This window comes from Myzus persicae, unplaced genomic scaffold, assembly GCF_001856785.1.
Source record: "Myzus persicae strain clone G006 unplaced genomic scaffold, MPER_G0061.0, whole genome shotgun sequence".
NCBI lineage: Eukaryota > Metazoa > Arthropoda > Insecta > Hemiptera > Aphididae > Myzus > Myzus persicae.
In genome coordinates this window covers 62,930-83,642 of record NW_019103994.1, presented here as the reverse complement: position 1 = coordinate 83,642, position 20,713 = coordinate 62,930, and the positions used below count along the sequence as shown (strand labels likewise).

At 28.6% G+C, this 20,713-nt stretch overlaps 5 protein-coding genes across 7 annotated transcripts; 2 read left to right on the top strand and 3 right to left on the bottom strand.

Annotated features, from left to right (window-relative positions):
* Window positions 1-1,482: 1,482 nt before the first annotated feature.
* On the bottom strand, window positions 1,483-5,179 carry LOC111037371 (lysosomal acid phosphatase-like). Of its 2 annotated transcripts, none has more exons than XM_022319907.1 (7): window positions 5,022-5,179; window positions 4,707-4,937; window positions 4,528-4,638; window positions 3,603-3,842; window positions 2,610-2,792; window positions 2,142-2,477; window positions 1,483-2,051 (listed from the first exon to the last, which is right to left on the bottom strand). In XM_022319907.1, exons 2-7 carry the CDS (start codon window positions 4,890-4,892, stop codon window positions 1,902-1,904), a joined length of 1,206 nt encoding a protein of 401 aa, XP_022175599.1. In that variant the 5' UTR covers window positions 4,893-4,937; window positions 5,022-5,179; the 3' UTR covers window positions 1,483-1,901. The 2 variants fall into 2 exon arrangements, with proteins under 2 accessions (XP_022175599.1, XP_022175600.1); XM_022319908.1 differs by having other exon boundaries at window positions 4,707-4,970; window positions 5,022-5,152.
* Window positions 5,180-5,437: 258 nt separating this feature from the next.
* On the top strand, window positions 5,438-10,562 carry LOC111037374. Its single transcript, XM_022319910.1, has 3 exons — window positions 5,438-5,642; window positions 7,476-7,742; window positions 9,838-10,562. Exons 2-3 carry the CDS (start codon window positions 7,544-7,546, stop codon window positions 9,936-9,938), a joined length of 300 nt encoding a protein of 99 aa, XP_022175602.1. The 5' UTR covers window positions 5,438-5,642; window positions 7,476-7,543; the 3' UTR covers window positions 9,939-10,562.
* Window positions 10,563-10,850: 288 nt separating this feature from the next.
* LOC111037373 (FAD-linked sulfhydryl oxidase ALR-like) lies at window positions 10,851-12,705 on the top strand. The gene is made up of 4 exons (XM_022319909.1): window positions 10,851-11,172; window positions 11,609-11,705; window positions 11,775-11,922; window positions 12,167-12,705. The coding sequence occupies exons 1-4, from the start codon at window positions 10,969-10,971 to the stop codon at window positions 12,348-12,350; spliced, it is 633 nt and encodes a 210-aa protein (XP_022175601.1). The 5' UTR covers window positions 10,851-10,968; the 3' UTR covers window positions 12,351-12,705.
* Window positions 12,706-14,450: 1,745 nt separating this feature from the next.
* Window positions 14,451-15,343, bottom strand: LOC111037378 (baculoviral IAP repeat-containing protein 5-like). 2 transcript variants are annotated; one of them, XM_022319916.1, is made up of 2 exons: window positions 15,251-15,343; window positions 14,451-15,081 (listed from the first exon to the last, which is right to left on the bottom strand). In XM_022319916.1, the coding sequence occupies exon 2, from the start codon at window positions 15,066-15,068 to the stop codon at window positions 14,589-14,591; it is 480 nt and encodes a 159-aa protein (XP_022175608.1). In that variant the 5' UTR covers window positions 15,069-15,081; window positions 15,251-15,343; the 3' UTR covers window positions 14,451-14,588. The 2 variants fall into 2 exon arrangements, with proteins under 2 accessions (XP_022175608.1, XP_022175607.1); XM_022319915.1 differs by having other exon boundaries at window positions 15,183-15,312.
* A 1,068-nt stretch (window positions 15,344-16,411) lies between these two features.
* On the bottom strand, window positions 16,412-19,811 carry LOC111037368 (uncharacterized protein PFB0765w-like). Its single transcript, XM_022319901.1, has 8 exons — window positions 18,597-19,811; window positions 18,412-18,538; window positions 17,843-18,298; window positions 17,450-17,620; window positions 17,141-17,355; window positions 16,884-17,082; window positions 16,629-16,778; window positions 16,412-16,564 (listed from the first exon to the last, which is right to left on the bottom strand). Exons 1-8 carry the CDS (start codon window positions 18,866-18,868, stop codon window positions 16,529-16,531), a joined length of 1,626 nt encoding a protein of 541 aa, XP_022175593.1. The 5' UTR covers window positions 18,869-19,811; the 3' UTR covers window positions 16,412-16,528.
* Between the last annotated feature and the right edge of the window lie 902 nt (window positions 19,812-20,713).

Genomic DNA, 20,713 nt, shown 5'->3' with positions numbered 1-20,713 from the left:
TTTTTAACTTCTGCAAACTTCAAAACTGAATCCTACTGATAGCGTCAATATTTACTAATCAAATTATTTATTGTTTATTAATTATTACCTATAATTCAATTGGCTATTTATAAGCAGTTATAAAAGTTAGATAAGATATGGGAGCGTGACATGAGTTAAATATTGTCAAGGACTACCTACCATGATAATCGTATACCTAATCTGTCTTATAAACTTCACTTCAAAGTTGAAACGTTTATTATAATTTTTAAGGAACAGACAATTGGTTCAATACCTGTAGGCTACAGGCTGTAGGTACTATTTATTGATATTTAGTATTTACACAACGAAATTACTAGAAAAATATTTTGCTTCGGTATGAACAATAAAGAATATTATTATGTATTATGTAACGCAATAAATAAATAATTTGAAAAACCTTATATTTTGGAAGCTGGTTATATAATATAGTTCATGGCAAGGTTCATATACAAGGTTATTGCAATAGTACCCCCACTATATTATTTTATCACGTTAAGGAATTAAAACGGCAGCGTAAGGGGACGACGTATACTGGCTATATTATGATATTATGTGCTATGATATGGACCATACCCTTACGCTGCCATTTTATTTTCATTTGATAACAATTTGGCTATGTGCAATAACCTTGTATATTTAAGCCGTGATATAGTTTAAGAATTGATATACTGATATATATTTTGATCTATATTGTATTAGTAATTATATCTTGTATTTTTTTTCACTTTAAATGTCAAGATATCATAGTTTATATTACCTAGTAACTTATAGTAAAAAAAACCTTATATCTCAATTTAGTAATATAGGCACTGGGAAATAGTAAAAATAGATTTTTGAAAAAAAAAATGACGGGCTATATTATCCACCTTATATTTATACTTATACTTATATTTAAAATTGTACTATACATACAAAAAAAAAAAGAAATACACAAAAATTGATCGACAAATTGAGTGTATGTACCTATACACTGTGTCACTATACACTTATACACATACTCGTATATACTTTCCGTTGAAAGAAACATTTTTATTTTTTCTAGGATTTTTTTAACGTGTTATTTTAATCTTTATTCTTATTTTCCTTAGTCATTTTACCGGTTGCCGTGTATATGTCGAGTTATACAGATAACCTGGCATACCTAATAAGTACCTATATAGCTATTATATAGATATATCACCAAAACGATACGCAAATCGTAAATATATGATACTTATAAACTCTATTAAAGTGAAGTGTACAGTGGCGTTCCCGTGGGGGGGGGGGAGAAGACGTTTGGGTTTATATCCCCCTACTTAAATCCCCTTTTTTGTGTCTTTGGTGCTAACACCACAATTCATTTGAATGTATTATTATAATTTATAACGCCCACCCCACACCTATTGAAATTCCTGGGTACTCCACTGTAAGTAGTTACATGTTTTGATTCACTTTATAATAATTCAAAACATGTTAGAGATATTTTTACAGGTAATACATTTTTGCAACACATTGACAAATTAGTAGGTATTCTCATTAAAACGTAGGCAGGTACCTACAAAATATGTACACTTTTATATTTGAAGATTTTCAGAAATCGTTCTTGTTGATTGGTAATTTGTGAAACATACTATCATGGATTTACTCTGTTATCCATTTAATGTATAGCTATATAAATTAATATATAATAGCTAATATTGTAATACCATCACTAATACCAGCTATTTCAATTGTCAATGATTACCTATGCTTATACAAAAATACGTAATTGTAAATTGTAATTTGAAGTAGGTGAAATAGCGACTAAAGATTATTAATTATAATCGATTTACAATTATTAGTGTACGTACAATATACAATGAACTTAATGTTTATATTTATATTGGTATTATAGTTGAAGATTACTTAAGCTGGCATTCTTTTTCCCAGTTTTTTGGTACATAATTTTCAGTTGATATTATGAAATCTTCTAAGGTTGGTAAAAAATTAGTTTGGCCTTCCATTTCTAGAGATAGAATATCTGGTGTGTCGTAGGTTTTTGTGTACATAATCTAGAATAAAAATACATTTGAATCAGGAGGTACATATAGGTAACTATTTTTTTTTGTAAGTTATCCAAATCCATAAACATTTATAATTACTTTAACGTAGAATTCTTCTTTGATTTTGTGTAGTTCAACGAAAGCTGCTGCTCCGTAGCTAGGTTTAAAAAGATTTTTCATTCCCAATGTATGTAAAAAATCAATTAACGTCTGCTCATGACTAAAGTAAGCAAACATTTTTCTGTCAGGGTTTAATCTTCCATCCATTTTGTCTCTCATCGCTCTAACTATTTCTCCAATGAGTTTTCCGGACCTTAATTTTTTCATGAAATCCGTTTTCGAATAAGTAATTAACCATTCTAAAACAATATTTTCCATAAGACCCATGTAATTTTTTACTTTTACCCATGATGGCAAAGTCAGATGATTTCTTTGCTATAAATAAATTACGAAATTGTAAACATTTATTCAGGCATCATTCAATTGTCATTGGTATAAAACAATATACATAATAATAAAGGTGATATGTAACAATTACAATTATTATTTATTACAAAAAACAATTACCTGAATAGTTAATGAATTGAATATATTTTCAACGTCTGAAAGATGTTTTATTTCTAAACCAGTGTGATTAGATACATAGTTGAAAAAAGTTTCATATTTAACTAACATTTGTTTTTCAGTTTCATTTTTTGCTTTTTCAAATTCTACATCATAAGCAGGGCAGGACTTTGTAACTCTAAGCATCTAAATATTAAAAATACAGAGTGGTAATTTGTCTTTGTCTACAGTGTACACTTTAAAAACCAGACAGGTTATGCTATACAGATAATTTGTTTTGATTTGTCCTTATTTCAATAAAATAAATATTTTTGTTATTTGAACCTATTCTTATACCTACACCTATTAGGTGCTAGGTACAATATAAATGTATTGCTTTTCAAATTATACTTAGTATAGTTCATATACAAATTAATAATAGCGATTCTCTAATTAAAGTTACAAAATATTTTTAGTTATTAGTTATTACTTGGATATATATATATATATCGTATACCTATTATGTTATCTAAGTTATAATATTCGTTTCGTTAAATTTTGAAAAATTAAAAAATTTTTAAAACAAATTTAAAAACAGAATACGTACAAATACAATATCATAAAATGATCACCTAGGTACCTATGTATATTTTACTATGGTTCTAACTATCAATATTTTACGAAAAATCAAAAATACTTAAGTTTACTACAATTCATGAATATTATACTTTTTAAGAAGTATTTTTTTCACGAAATCTATCATAAAAAGTAAGTACCTACGTAATTACTATATTGTCAAGAAAATCGATACCTTAAATTTCAATTGAAAATCCAAAAAAATGTTTATAGATGAAGTAAGATGCATGTTATAGATGTATACATTATACATATAGTGCCTACTACCTCAAACTTTACAATTTTACTATACGTTATAATAGTAGGTTACTGTTATATCATCGAAAGACTTATGTCTAAGTCCAAGCACCAAGCCGCTTAAGATATGAAATACAAATTTACGTTGTCTTGATTTGGAGATATCGAATGGATTGGTATAGGTATCCATGGTAAATCGTTGTTCCAATTTTGTTTGCCACTAGGCGGAAAAGCTCCTGCTAAAAATGCTGACGCCGTCATTTGTGTTCGATCAGTTTCTGTACTCTGTACCAAAACAAAGCTACTGTTGTAGGTGACTGGTAGAAATTTCGTGTATCGCTTTCGAAATCGTCTTCCAAATTCATACGATTTTAATTTTCCTGCCTTTTTAAATTTAAATTAAATACATATATTAAATATAAATATACGATGTATCACATATGTTCTTCTACTACACGTCGTGACGTCGTGTGCACAAACAGCTAGATAGTTATTTAGTTTATATATAGATTAGTATGACTGTATTTTTCCATTAATAATAATTATTAAGTACCTTAATTTTCTGATTTGTGACGAAAATTATAAATTTAGTATGCGTATACTCTATTTAGCGAGAGAACACTACGTGCCGACCAAATATGGTTCCCCTCGCAATATTCTGCAGCCAAATATAAATCGGTTTCGATGGTGGGGTGACGAGGAGGATGCGCGAAATCGGTATGTTCTCTTGTTGAACAGTGTATATAGGTACTTTTACTTACTTGATAAGGACTTTTTTTGAGGGCCAAGTCCTCCAATCAGACCCCCATGTATGTACCTATGGCTCTACTTTTGTTTGATAAATATAAACAATATAGGTGGTATAATATTTAAAGATGAGATGTTTGCTTCTAGTTGACTCAACGGTAAATTTAAGTATAAGTTTTTAGTTTTATTAGCCATTTGGATTAGGGTATACGAAAAGTCCCTATGAGTATTTCTCCTATTTACGTCCATCTACACATAATATGACTTAGGTACCTACCAATATAATATTAATATATTATACCAACAAAAATATTTTTCTTACATTGGTCAACTGCCCGAGGCCATCTGGCCATGTCCCTTCGCTCGTAGGCGCATACATGTCATTAGGATAAGTTTCCCATTTCAACGGACTTCTGTCTCCTTGTCTAAAAATCTACAAGGACATTTTGATTGTGTATAAAAAAAATATTTATTTCAATCATTGCTTTAGGTTTTACTTACTGCTATAATGAGCTGTAAAGAATTTTTTTTCCGCGATTCCTCTCCTAATATTAAATAATACACCACGAATACAGCGATAATCACTCCTGACAATAATATAGCAGCGAGAGCTCCTCTTTTTTCATTTCTCAATTTGGTTGCCTTTTTTGAAGAAATGCTATTTTGTATGTTCTCATTTTGAGACATAATGACTAATAACGAAGCAGTAGCACTAACTGGCTTAATGCATATCTGTATGGTAATTTAAAGTATATTTTTATAAACCTGCAAAATGTGTTTATTGAACTATTGCAAACTATTTAATTAATAACTTACAAGTATCACGAGTGCCTAAGTAGTCGAAAATATTGATAGAAATATTGATACAGCCATACCTTGATGATAATCACATATTATACAGTGTAATACAGTAGTACTGATTTTTACCAAAATATAACCAAATACTAATAATGGTATTAAAAATACTTAAATGAATTAAACAACAGTACAACAATCATAAATTATATCGAATAGAAATTCTTAATATTGTATACAAACGACAATATGTGTAGTAGTTTGTTCGACGCTGTCGGTAAGACTATAGTGCAAAACGTAGTAAACATACACCTATTATGTGGCTATTTTCTAATCCTAAAGTATACACAGATTAGATAAGCCAAATCGTTACAGTGCTTGTCCTCTTTTCATTGGTACTCTGAAAACGTAAGGAAAATAAAAACAATCTCAGTAATATAATACGTAGGTACCTACTATAATATCACTATAATATACACATAATATATCATATAACATATACTTGTGTATACTGTTGAACACTTATTACTTTTTTTTTTTAATATCATCATTGATTACCTCGGTAATCAATAATCGTTGTACAAATGTGTAGCACGGCAACTGACAAGTTTCTATCATGATTCACGGCAAGACAACTTGCAGGTAGGCTGCCAACTCGAGGAAATTTGTGGATGGAATTTACCTCTTATCATATTGACATAATATGTGTTAAATAATATGTTTAGTGTAATTAAATAAATAATCGAACTGTTTGATTAGCGAAGAAAAGCCATGTTTTTACGAGCTGCTAACATATGTACCTATTTATTTTTTCACGAGCTCTATAAAAACAGAATCATCATGACCGACCTTAAGGGGGTCCAATGTGGCTGTACCTCATACCCCGGTTTAGATGATAAAATAAAGAATATATACGCTATATTATGAACACTAAATTATTTAAATCACAGATTCAGAATCTATAATTTGTATTTTATTTATATAATAAGTAACACCCACAATATCTGAACACTAGTATAAGGAAAAGGATATAAAATTCTCATTTATTTTGTTTGGCCCCCACTTTCCCTATTGAATAATCCTGGGTACGCCATTGCTTTAATATGAGTACAATGTAATTCAAAACTCCCAACTCACATTTTATAAACTTCATCATATTGTTATAAATTGTTAGAATATCAATATAATTTTTATTAGCAATCATCATTTAGTAATTTTTCGTTGTATACAATTGAGAATATTTACCGGACACAACTTACCGCCACCTCCAAGACAAAAGAATTTCATCTCCACCGCTCCATTGTGTGTGGACCTCAAAGGTTACGAAGAGTTAGCTGAAATAGAACGAATACGTATATACCACTGTGCGTAGTGAGGGTTGACAAACCATTCCATATACAAAATATACGGTTTGGCGGACACTAAGCTCCTATACAAAAGCATACCCCTGGCAGCGATGTATTTACACGCTCCAGACGGGTACGGCTATCACGTCATATTATTAATTATTATGTATAGATCTCTAATATTTTACGCAAGCGTAAAATTCCGGGCGTTGTGTTGAAGCCGAAATAATAATATTTTAAACTTGATAGTTGCGAGCCGGATTAGGGTCCTTAAGATAAAGGGTTGTACGATCGATCCGTAGCGACCGCAGCAATGAACATTATATTTTGATTTTGTAGTAGCGTCATGGCTAACTTATAGTGTACACATACCGCCGTTCGGCGAGTTACATATTGTTTTAACTTATATTTCATAACTATTATAAAGATCAATATTTACGTACCACCAATTTTAGATAATAAACTCGGGACTATCAATTTTCCTATTTAATAATTATGCATACCGCATATGGCGTCACGACCAGTGGTTTCAATAGTATTTTTTGGTGTGGTGACGTATGTATCACCCCCCCCCCCCCTTGTGCATATTTTCGCATTCTGTGACCTGTTTGGTCCTCTTTTCCTTTTCTTTGTTCATACGGATCTAATCCACTATTTTGCATAAAAATCCTGGACAACAACTTCCATCGATGATGAAGCCCTGTCTGCCTGGTTCGCTGGCAGATCCACAAGAACTGGGCCTCATGACGCACACGAATCTGAGATATCAGCGGACGTTGCCTGACATTATAGAAATTTGCAAGTTGCTATGCTTAACACTACTACAACGATTATTGATTGAATAGGAAATGAATAATGATAAAGTAACTGTTCAACCTTCAACAGTATACAAAAGTATATGGTTTGATATGTATTATTTGTATATTATACGTTTTCGGAGTGCCGATAAAAAGAAGACAAGCACTATCTAATCTGTGTATACTTAAGAATTAAAATAATGTGAAAGTGTAAAAATAATAATTTGAGTGACATATATTAGAGATAACATTTTTTTGCCCCCACAAAAATCCACAAAAAAATATTTCTTTGAACGACTTTGAGTATCTTATATTATTATCGTGTGTTTTAGAGATGCAGGTTTATACTCCTTGCTATGGTACAATTTTCTGAGAAAAATCACAAGGTTTATGTGTCAAAATGGTTGACATAACATATTCGAATGTGGACGAAGAAATGGCATTTATTCAGAACAAGTGTCTCAACAACAGCTATCAAAAAGGATGCATAAAAGCTAACGATGTCGTGTTACCAGTCTACTACAAAAAGTTTGAAAAATGTATAGAAGACATGGACATCAGAGACGATGACATTTGGGTCTGCAGCTTCATGAAAGCAGGTTTCAATTAATTTGGCTATATTATATAGAACTTATATTAACTTATAAACGAATAATATTCAACGATAATGTAACACGAAATACTCCGAGTCAGGCACGCCCGCAGAGATGTAGCTCACTAGGTGCAAAATATTTTTAATATCAATATAAGATGTGGGGGGCTTTGCCCCCCACACCCCCTAAAACTTATTACATGACATATATTATTTATCATCAATAATGGGTAAAACAAAATATATTTAAAACATAACTCATTTTATTTATTACTTCTTATAAAATATAAAAATTAGATAGAATTTTAGATGTATAACACACACATACATATACATACATATATAATAGTGTACCACAGAATAGATGTCAGATAAGGAAATTCATAATAATATTATTGATGACCAAAATAAATGTATTAATAATAGACGCGTGGTTAGACGTGGCTGTACACAGTACTAAAATGCGGCAGACGGTGGTATCTCAGAATAGTGAGATGCCTGAATAGCTAATAAGTATTTAATATTTACTATATTGGGAATAATCATGGGCATAAATTAAAAATTTACAGAGAAAGAATTTTTATATTTTATTATTTATTTGAAAAATCCAAATTATTAAAATTCTCAGGTGGTGCATTTGCACCACCTGGCCCCCCCTCCGGGCGTGCCTGCTCCGAGTGCATGACTTTGGATTTGATTTATGTTTTTTTACTGTATAAAGGTACACTTTTTCTTACACTAACTTTTTAATTAACCATCCTATAGTATACAGTATACACCATAGGGCTATAAGTGCAGAGCCGTAGATAGGAATTTTATATATGAGTGGTTTATCATAATAACAACATATTACATAATTAATTAATATAATAAATACATTGAACCCCCTTCCCCTCCCCCTCCAAGAGTTCTGAAATCCATTGAAAATATTAGATGGAACAGCTATACTATTTTTCAAATGAACCTAAATCGTGGGGGCTTTGCTCCTGTACAATAACTCTTGGACTAGTTGGACTTGTGGTGGAGGCTTGACAGACTTGTTTTGTGGAGTGGACTATTCTTACTTCTACACATATATTTATTATTTTGTCACTAAACTGTCCCTCAACAAAATAGATTATTTATGCGTATGATAATAAGTATACAATTATGTATGAAGGCTATTTTGATAAAAATATAATTGGGACGAATAAGTTATCGAACAGTTTTTTTTCAGTTTTATTATGGGCTGGTAGAACTTTTGTCTTTTGCCTCACCTCACAAACATAATCATCTCTGTAATATTTGAATACATTTAGTTACAAATAAAATATTCAAATTTAGTATACCTTATAATATCCAAAAAACTTAAAAATACACTTCATATGTGATAAAAAGTATTGTTTTTCACAAATTGTGATTTTATACTTACCTAAACGTAATAGGGTATTATAATAGGTAATACGTAAACCAACATCCCATCAGTGGCGTGGCGACAAGATTTTATAGTAGGGGCGAATACAATTTTTTGGTACCCACCCACGTCTCACAGATTTGTATATCCCCCCACCATAATTTTATTACAAACCTCTAAAAAAGTTATTATTTTTATTTTTATTATTAACCAATTCTAAATAATTATAATAATAATAATATTAATAATAGTAAATAATTATTCTAGAATAGTATACTGCAGTTGAATGACAAATGTCATAAAGGTAAATTAATATATTATTTACCCTTAGATATCACCCACTAACATAAGCACCCACCCACCCATGGGTTGTACTAGGGGCGGTTGCCCCAAAAAATCTACTTCGCCAGTCGCCACGCCACTGCATCCCATTACATTTATTAACATTATTAAAATGTATAAACTATTATATTATTATTATTCATATGTACAATCGTTTTAATTATTAAAATCACAAATGGAATAAAAAATTAAATACTTAATCCCATACCGAGGTGATGATTGATTAACGAATCAATACTAATTTAATACAGAACTTATTAGATCCTTCAATTATTATTATCGCCATATTTCCTTTTTTGTGACTCAACAAGCAAGTTGCAAATGGGTTGAACGTAAAAAAATTGAAACATCATTTGTTGTGTTCCAGGAACTACATGGTGCCAGGAGATGACGTGGTGTATTGCAAACGATTTGGACTTCAATGGTGCCAAACAAAATCTGTTCGAAAGATTTCCTTTCTTAGAGTAATTATTACTATATATAAGCGATATACCTATCATTATACTCTGTCCAGCGAAAGAGCGCAATACAGGAGGTTGATGACTTTTGGAGAAGATACTCTGTAATAACCACAGCTACTTTTCAATGGAGGGTGCTTACATAGGGCCTTCTCGAACTACAATTCATCGGGGGTGTAGACCTATCTATTTAAAAAAATTTTCTCGCTTAGCGTGAAACGTTTTTACTAAAATTATATTAAATACATTACCTATATAATATATAAATAAGAATTTTTTAAAAATTTAAATTAGTGCTTTGCCTATGTAAAACTTTATTAAGTTACCTCTAATAATATTTTAGCAATTAACTCAGCCGCATACTTTACCTGTTATATATAAAAGCTGTTACCCGTGGCTTCTATATTTTAACAGCGTTACGAGTTACGACCCTTCCGGTAACCAAGAAAATTTTTTTTATATTTTAATATAAAAATTAAAATATTAATTGATTTCTATTTTTCTAGTAGATTAAAACTACTTACAAAATGATTAAGGTAAGTAAATTCCTTAGAAAGAAGAAGTAAGAATAAGAAAGAAAAGTATTTATAGTAGGGTTCCATAATTTGAAATGTATTATTTTAAATTAAATGTTCAAAAAAGAAATGTATTGTTTTCCAATTTTTGAGTGCATATTTTTTTTTATACATATTTTAACCTTTTAGTGCATATTTACGATATTTTAACGCTCATTTTGTTGGTTTTCAATGCATACATATAACAATAGATAAATAAAACAATGTTTTATATATCTATGCATATAACCCTTACCCTAGTTATCACAGAATAAATTATTTCTGTCCATGACATAAAGTAATGATCTTATCTTTACCCAGATTAAAGATAGTACTATCTACGGAGTCTAGTGATAAGAAGACTATTCCGGTCGGCCTTCTCTGTTGAAATGTTGAATATTAACATGTTCTATGATACTTTTGAGCTGCTAATAGTTAAAAGTTGAGTGTTGATACTTTAACAAATAAATAGTTAATATAATAATAATGTCAATTTTCAACAACATTTATAATACTTTCCTAGTATTCATTAATTCGCATCAACGCAGTCTTTTGATGATAAATAACTTAAATGAAAAACCGGTTGACAATATTAATACACATCATTCTCAAGGAGATATACCGTGTCGCTCATGTACTGATTTTCGGACGTTTAGTCGTATGAGGCGTCAAGAATTTAGTCAAAGTCAGGTAATACATTTTGTTTGTATAAAATAATTGATTAGTAATCTTGAAAAAAATTTAGATTAGTATACCAAGTGTTCTATCGAAAGAACTGATCCCAAACTGATCAGGCATTTGAAAACAGAAAAATCATCCTCCATCACCTTAAAAGTTATAACATTTTTCAAATAAGAAAACTACTAATAGATTATTTACACTAAAACAAACAAACACCACCAGTCGTTAAATCAAATTATGTGTATACGACTCAGTTGAAAGAGATTTCAACTTTTAGCATTTGGCATTTAATTATATTATATGGTGTTTATTAAAAATGAGTAATTCAATAAATAACTGGCATGTTATTGAGAAAGTAACTGGTTACATGATTTATGTAACTCCATAACAGTTTACGTATATAGTTTTATAGAACACAAGTTATATTTTATGATTTTAAAAATAGGTTCAATCACTGAATACCCAATCTAAAGATAATAAGGATGAAACTAAAATACTAGAACACCAAAGAGATGACTGTCCCTTAGACAAAGATGAATTAGGTTTGTTATTCAATTAATCTTAAATTATTTTAACATAAAAATATTATTTTAAATTGCTTATTGTCTTAGGTCGTAGTACATGGAAGTTACTTCATACCATAGCTGCCACATATTCAGATGAACCGTCACAAGAAGATCAATCTAACATGGAACAATTCATTAGATTAATACCAAAAGTCTATCCTTGTGAAGTTTGTGCAAACGATTTTTCCGAAATGTTAGTATTACTTTGTTCATTTTGTTATGTTAATTGTTTTTGTTTCATTTAAATTGGTAGATATACTATAAAAAGTATTTTATTTGTAATACTTATTTGTAGTATTTTTTATTGCTTTATTTCGGTTTCATGAAGATTACTTGCTAAGCATAGAAAGGTTTATGATTTTTGTAGAATTGTTTAGTTTATACTTTATTATGAATAGATGATGTCATTATTTTTAAATAATAAATGTTTTTTTCAGATTAACTTATCATCCACCAAACATAAGCTCTCAAAAGTCATTTGCAAAATGGATGTGTGAAGCACACAATATGGTAAATCGGAAATTAGAAAAGCCCCTGTTTGACTGTTCTAATGTAAATGAACGATGGCGTGATGGTTGGGCCGATGGGCATTGTGATTTATGTTATAGTAAACCAAATTAGGTGAATAATACAGAATAACTTCATAAAAAATATTTTTAAATAAATATTCTGGATTATTCAAATTATTATTAATTGTGAATATAGTGTATTTTTATTTTATTTTTTTATTGAAATAAAGTGTGTTACATTCTATTTACTCAAAACAAATTATGCTTAGAAGTTAGAATTATTCTATTTTAATTAGAAAGGGTTTCCTCTGCGCATAACCTAACTTACATATTATAATTTGTAAACATGTAAAATATGTAATTAATTGTTAGCAATTGCTTATAATACATTTAAAAAGATACAATTTGTCATACATACTGTATATCTATAATATATTAATATATTATACTCCACTGCTACAAGAATATATTGTTGTATCTTAATTTCTTTCTTACTTTTATTTTGAATTCCATATCGTCCTGACCAATTGAGTATTAGAGGTCAAAAAGAATTACAAAGAAGAACTTGCATGGCTAGTTATTATTTTTTTTTTTTCATACTTGATTTTAAAAGTTGAATTTTCAATATTTCAATACTATGTATAAATAATAAATACATTCAAGAATGTATTAGTTTTCCCATGGAAAAATGGCAAAGTAATGAGAAGTTTGGAAACCAAAATGTGCAGTTAATATAATATCGGTATTATTATGAGTTAAAAATTATTCCTAATATCAATGTGAACGGTTCTTAAACTGTGGTCCGAGGCGCTATCAATATTAAAATATTGATTAAGATAACTTCAGATATAATGTAAAAAAAAAGTTAAATTGGTAAAGGGGTCCGCAATTCCTAAGTCTTTCATCAGGGATCAGTATCTTACAAAAGTTAAAGAACCACTGCTCTACATAATTTAATATATTTTCAAAAACCTGTTTAGATACTTAGTTCATCAATTAGTATTAATTACTAATTGTATTTCACCTCACAAGGCAACATTACATCTAGCTGTCTCTATAATTTTAATATTTTTCTGTATCTCAATATATTATGTGTAGGTTAGTCTATTTTATCTATTATATTATATTATTATTTTTTATCTATTTTTTGAAAAATAGTAAATACTTTTTATAATTTTTAATATTCTATTTTATTATATTATAATTATGTTGTCAGCTTGTTGCATTATAGTGCACAATACTTAATGCTGGCATTCAATTTTTACAACAAAAAACATCCTTAAAACAAACAAAATGTATGATATTTAAGGACCTTTAGGGATTTTTTTACATCTTATTATAGAAAATTAATTTTTAACAATAGATTTTACATAAGTTGTAAAAGAAATATTATTATTTGATAGTTTTGTAACAATTTATAAAAAATATAGTATAGGAGGCAGTGACCTGGTGGCAAGGGGATGCATTTTTAAATATTTTACAGGGTGGGATAAAAACAATCAAGTACCCTTGGATATTTATAGATTGCATGTCACCATTAAAATTAAATGTATAACAATTAATACATTTTAAGTGAATTTAATAAAAAATGACTACAAATTTACTATCAAAATTGTTTTTATTGCGAATAAGAGCTAATTGACAAAATATATACAATTGATACCCTATACCTAGTAATGTTATAAATATATAAAGCTTGATGTAGAATTAAACACCTATAAAAATGATTACTTTTATACAATTTATTTTACACTTAATAAATTGTACCTAGCAAGTATTTTTATAGGTACTTTTTCATTGTGAGTAATACTTCTCTAACATCAATTAAATTCAAATAAATATAACACATAATTATCAGCTTATTAGACTTAATTGTTTGATATTGAACCAAAACAATACACATAAACTATTTTAATTATTACTGTAAAATTTAAAAAATTTTTAATTAGTTGTTTGTTAAAATATGAGTCGTACAATAATCAAAGTAAATCATTCTAATAAAATAAACAATAAAATAGACAAAGGCATAAATCTTAACAAGACTTATAATTGTATGAAAAGCGTTAAAATGTTATGACTCCAAACGTGTTTATTAATTTTAAACTGATAAATAAATCAAAATTAAAATGTCTAATATCTAATTTACAGGTGTTAATTTAGAAAAATTATTAGTAATAAAATTCCACTTGAATTTTATCAAATTAAATTACAAGCGTACATTGTAATATATATATAATATAATAATTAGACAAGCCAGTAAGTTGTTTAAAATATATAATAACTAATTTACAAAAAATTTAACTGTGCCCAGTATATTGAATTGTACGTCTAAACATATAAATATATTTTTTCATGACATTCCTTTTTTTTGGAGGTCTTTTTTAAGAGCTGATTTTTTTTTTTTGTGAAGAGATAGTGCTGTTTTTGTGAGTTTTTCACATTTTTCATGAAAAATGCGTAATATCACACTTTTTTGAATTTCTAAGAAATCGTCTACTATAAAATCTGCCTCTTTCTTACCTATTTCTATAAATCTACATGGCGGGTTTAATGATAAGGCTCGTTTCCTGTGTTCTTCCCAAGGCTTGTCGGTCGGCTCCCAACCATCTAATTCGATGAAACACGAAAAACATCTTACTGTATCAGGTACATCAGGATTCGGGCAGTAGAAACCTGCTTCGGCCATTTCCTTGGCACTAGGTTTTCTCATAGTCCAATTTTGTAGCGATTTTAATCTTTTCATCTGCCAGATGTGATTATGTGGTTCTGCTTCAAGAGATGTAATTTGATTATCGATCTGTTCCGTTAGTATGTTGTCTATATTCTCCATGATGAGTTAAAATCTAGAAAAAAAATATAAATGATAAACACCAGAATACAACCATATTAGCTTATACAAATTAAAAAATTGAATAGTAATATTTATAGACCACTGTTCAAATACCTCAATGCAGCAGCCAGTAAAACGCAAAACAAAATTTAAAATGTCTAAAAATTAATAATTATTATTACCTATTCAAATTTTTCAAGTCTACTCTCAATATTGATAAAATTATAACCGACTTCCGAGTTTCCAACACCAAACATTCCATGTTGTAAACAGTGTAGCCGTTATTAAAACTAAAAAAGTGTTTTACTAAAGTTTGGTTACTCTCTGATATCTATACTATAATCGAGAATATAAATAATTATTTATTAGTTATTTACTTATTTAGTTTAATACCTATTTAGTATGTATTCTTTTTTAAATTTATATATTATAGTTAAGAATTAAAATATATTATCTATTGGCTTACTACGAAAACAAGTAGGGTAAAGTACTTATCGTTATGTACACTTAGTTGCCTATTTAAAACGCCTTATGATCATGATTAAGTAGGAAATCTAAATTTATAAAAAAATTTTACCTGTTTGAAAAAGTCTGGTTTATTTACATAATTGGAAATTAAATGTATACAAATCAATTTTAAAAGTAACTCATTACAAACCAATATTTTAAATGGACTATATACTCAACTACTATTCAGTAGTTATATTTGAATAATCGAGATTATTAATTTTATAACAATTAATGTCATGAACCATATTTTAAGAAATGATTATCCTAAATCGGGGGTCGGCACTCAGCAACCATTCATTTACGTGGGCCACATTTTTTATTAGCTTTCATTGAGGGCTGGAAACAAAATTAAAATATACATTATTAAAATTATAACTTTAACGTATAAATATCTAATTATGGATAGCAACAACCATATTATGAGTTTCATTGCTTGGTTATCCTTATTTACTAATTTTGAATGATTGGTTTATATTTGAAAAACCATGATATATATTTGGAGAGCCATAGAAAAGTTTTGTGGGCTGTGGATTGCCGTTGCCTGCCCTAAATAATATAAAGCATATACAAACATTAAGTTTTATATTTTTATGAATATATTAATAACATGTACAAATATAATATACATTTTATTTTTAATGTACCTATAATAAATATAATTCAATAATAATTTAACTTATTTTTACTTGTATTGAAAAATAATATTTCGATTGACAATAATTAAAAAAAATATATTTATTAACCATAACATTTAAAAAATGCATATAAAGGTAAACAAATAAATAAGCTATAATAATAGTACACATAAATTATATAATTCTATTCATTAAAATTAATTAGTTTGTAAAGGAACAATAAATGTACATAAATATAGTTAATATTTTAATATTTTATGCAGTACCTATACAGTACTAGTATAAACAAGTTATAATACAATCAAACTTTCATGCTTATGCCAAAGGATTTCCAGGATATTTATTCAAGAGCTGAAAAAAAAAACATTATAGGCTTTGTGTTAATATAATAATAAATACTAAACATTATACTTACAATTTCAATATGCTTTCTTAACTCTGTCGGAGTTACTTGGTGCAATAAACGTTCTTGTTCAACAAATGAAAAATCATCTTCTGATTTTGAAGATGAATTACTATTATTATTTGGTTTTTTTCTTTGATATTTAATATCAGTATTTGAATTCTGAAATTGTATTAGGTCAATTAATTTATTGATTATTAGTATTACAATAATATGAAATGCATTAAGAAGGAATACATCGAAACAAATAAAATCATGTGTGCTTACTGAATTTGATTGACTATCAATGTTCACATTTTTTACTACTCCCATAACACTTTTAACTAATTGTCGCTTTTCTTGAACTTCAGCTTCTAAACGTTTTTCTAATGCAGAAATACATTCTAATTTATCTTTTATAAGTACTTCAAAATGTTCTAACTCTTCTCTGTGTTTTGAATTGATTTGAGCCTTTTCTTTTTCATATCTAAGTACAAAATTATTTTATTTTAATTTTATTTAGAAACAATTTAAAGTTGTTCAACCTTTCTTTAAAATTAATTATTTGATTATTCATTTGAATTTTGATCAATTTATTTTCTTCTTTTGTAATTTGAACAATTCCATCTAATTTACGTTGATAATCTGATACTTTTTCAGCAAGCACACAATCCAGCTGTTTTTGATAAAAGCTTCTTAGATCATTTTTCAGAGTTTTGATTTCGTCTTTTGCTGCATTAAGTTCCTCTGCAGTTTGTGCCTAGATAACAATATTTACAATAGTTAATATGATAATAAAAACATTTTATTTTAAATTTTTTTATTATTGCATACTATAGATATAATTTAAGTACCTCAGTACTTTTCATTTGATCTACTATGCCTTCAATTTTACGCTTTTGATCTAAAAGTTGATCATATTTTAAAGTTTTTTCACATAGCACTTTTTTTTCTTGATTTAATACTAATACTTCTTTCTCTAACTCACAACACTTATTTATTGATCTATTGCACTTTTCAGCTATCTAAAAAATGAAACATATTGATTTTATACTTAAAATTATTACAGTAGAAATTGTTTAGTATGCCATCAGTTAACACTCCATATCGCTTAATACACACAATATTTTAAGTCATAGCTATATTTATTTGTTGCGTTTTGTAGTTTTGTACAATCTACCGGTATTAGCAAGTTATGTAGTCTCTTTGATATTGCATTAAGCAGTTTCTACTATCTTCAAACTCACATTTTTATTTTTTTCTTGTAATTTAACTAATTCATTTTGAAGTCTTTCATTTTCTTCATTTTTTTTGTGAATACTTAGTTGTAATTGTTTTGCATGTTCTTCTACTTTTTGAAATTTAATTAATAATTCATTCAACTTTTTTTCAGCATTTTTTGTTAGAGCCTTGTAAGAATTACTTCGAGAAATAGCTTTAGCTGTATCACTTTTATAATGTTCGATTTTTTCTTTCATTGCTTCCAAAATTTCTTTTTTATTCTTGCGCTCAGATTGTAAATCCCTGTTGATTTTTTCATTGATTGTACAATATGCTCTTACTTGACTTAAAACCATAGCAGACCGTGCAGCAAGATCATCAAGAAGATTATTTTTTTGGCAATCTACTTCTTTATATTCAACCATTTTCTTTTCATAATTTGTTAACTTTTTTTCTAAATCTATACATTTTTTTTCTATATTCTGTAACATCCAACAATTATTTAAAAAAATATTCGCCAAACTAATTATTACTATATTGTTACACAATTTTGATTTTTAAAATTTATAATTTTAGTATGGAAAAAATTGTTTACTTGACTATGGTAAATTTCTTTTCCGAGTTTCAACCACAAATTTTCTTTTGAAACTGAGTCCAATTTTTGGTAATCATTTAAAGCTGTGGTTACACGTGGGGTTACATTTTCCAAGTCGTCACATAAACTTAAATAAACATTGGATAAAAAATTTAAAAAAAAAAGAATTAAATAGGTATAGGTACCTCTGTAAATTGTTGTCATCTAATTCATCGCAAACAGTTTTTTTGGTTAGAACAGGAGATCTAATATCTTTTACTTGAAAATTGACACTACGCTGCGCATGGCCATAATCTACGTTTCTTAATAACTTGTCATTGTACTCGTAAGTATTCACCATTTCATGCAATAGAGAATCAATGGAACTATACTTAATTTTTCTTTCGGCATTTCGTTTTAGAGGCGAGGAAGCACTAAGAGGACTGGACACACCATTGCTGATGTAACTAGTTTCCATTATTCTGTTTAAGGCGCTGGCTATTAACAGCTTACACGTCCGACGGTTAAACTAATAACTATATCTAAAGCTTCAAGTCCAGCTATCGGTAAACTGCTGCCATTATCTTTTCTATGCATTCTGCCCCCTTATTGGTCATAATTATGACTAAATAAACAGAATTTAACAGGAATGACTGCTAGATCATTACACACATTATTTCCAGACCACGGACACTGATTAGAGACACGGTAACACAGATATTATCTGTGCACGGTAAAGATACCCAACACGTATATAAGTATATTATAAATAGGTACGAAGAATACTGGCATACAAATTACGTTGACCAACAGGTGGCAAGTATAAGACTAACCAAGGCGAGTTCAAAATTAAAATTATGTTGAAACTTTAAGTTAATAACTAAGTTAAGTAACTCGTTACCTTTTTATGAAACTTAACTTTCAACTTAAAAGGTTAAATTTTGAACATAGTATTTAACGTGTTAACTTCAAGTTAATTATAACAGATTTCTTAAAATTAAGTTACATTTCAAATTTAATATAACCCATTGATTTAAAACTTTGTAGGCTTGAGAAATATTAGATCAGAAATAAACGGAAAAATGTATAATTAATAAATAATTATTATTACCGGTTGAGTTTGATATAAAAAATACAATATACATAAAGGATAAAGCCATAAAGGTATTTTCAATTTCGTAGATAACCTATATACAATATACAGTGTAATACCCACCCGTATGTAATAATTAATAATTATAGATTTGTGGTTATTGTATAGTGTATACGGATTACGGACCCGCCCACTTTCGTATGTTACGAAAAACGGGCCGTCTCAATTGCGGCTGTCCCCACCACTGCATGGCAAGAAATTGAATTTCCATACAAATAACATTGGAAGATTACACATTTTAACTTGACATAACTTTGGGATAAATGGTCGCATTGAGCTAATTTTGGTAGGTACCAACATTTTTTTCCACGTGGACTACAAATTTAAATATTTAACAAAAATTAAAATTTTTTTTTTAAAACTTTGTAATTAGGTACAATTAGTTTCAACAATTATTTAAAATAATATAGTAGTTATATACAAGAAAAAAACAACAATATACAATTAAATTAAAAAGCCAGTATAGTTAAAGAAAGAAAATATATTTAATATATTTTTTTGTTTATTTGAGAAAATGTTTATAATATCGAAAGGGATATTTGAGGTGTTCAAAAGGGGCAGTAGGTGGTCACGATTTGTTGATAGGTTGGGACAGATGAATAGTAAGTTGCTGATATCACAGGCTATTGGATAATTGTGCAGTGTGCAGAGAGGGAATCGTTCAGTGACAGTTTAGAAGAATGAGAAGAAAGTCTTGTGTGGCCAAACCGGAGACGGGAGAACGATATAATATACATTTCCTAGAAAGATTGAGATTGTGGAACCAGGGTAGTGTTGGGATGGTTGGGGAAATATTTCTATACCAGGTGGCAAAGTGAGGAGGGAGTGAGCCCCAGTGTTTGAGCCTAAGATCGGATGTGCAAGTTAAAGGATGGGGTCATGGGGATAAAGTCGGACCATGGAATTTTTGTACTTGACGGGCAACTGAGGGAGGCAGAGGAATTGGCAAGCTTGTCAGCGAATTCATTTCCCGCAAAAAAAAAATTAAAATTAAAATTCTCTGAACATTTTTTTAAAATAAAAATTACGTAAAAATATTTACAAGTGTTTAAATAAAACTAATTTAGATAGCTTAAACCTTAACAAAGATTTATTTTTCTATACTTCACGAATATAATATTCTTTTTTGAAGTGAGTAGTGACGCATTCTTATATTTATAAACTTCTTAG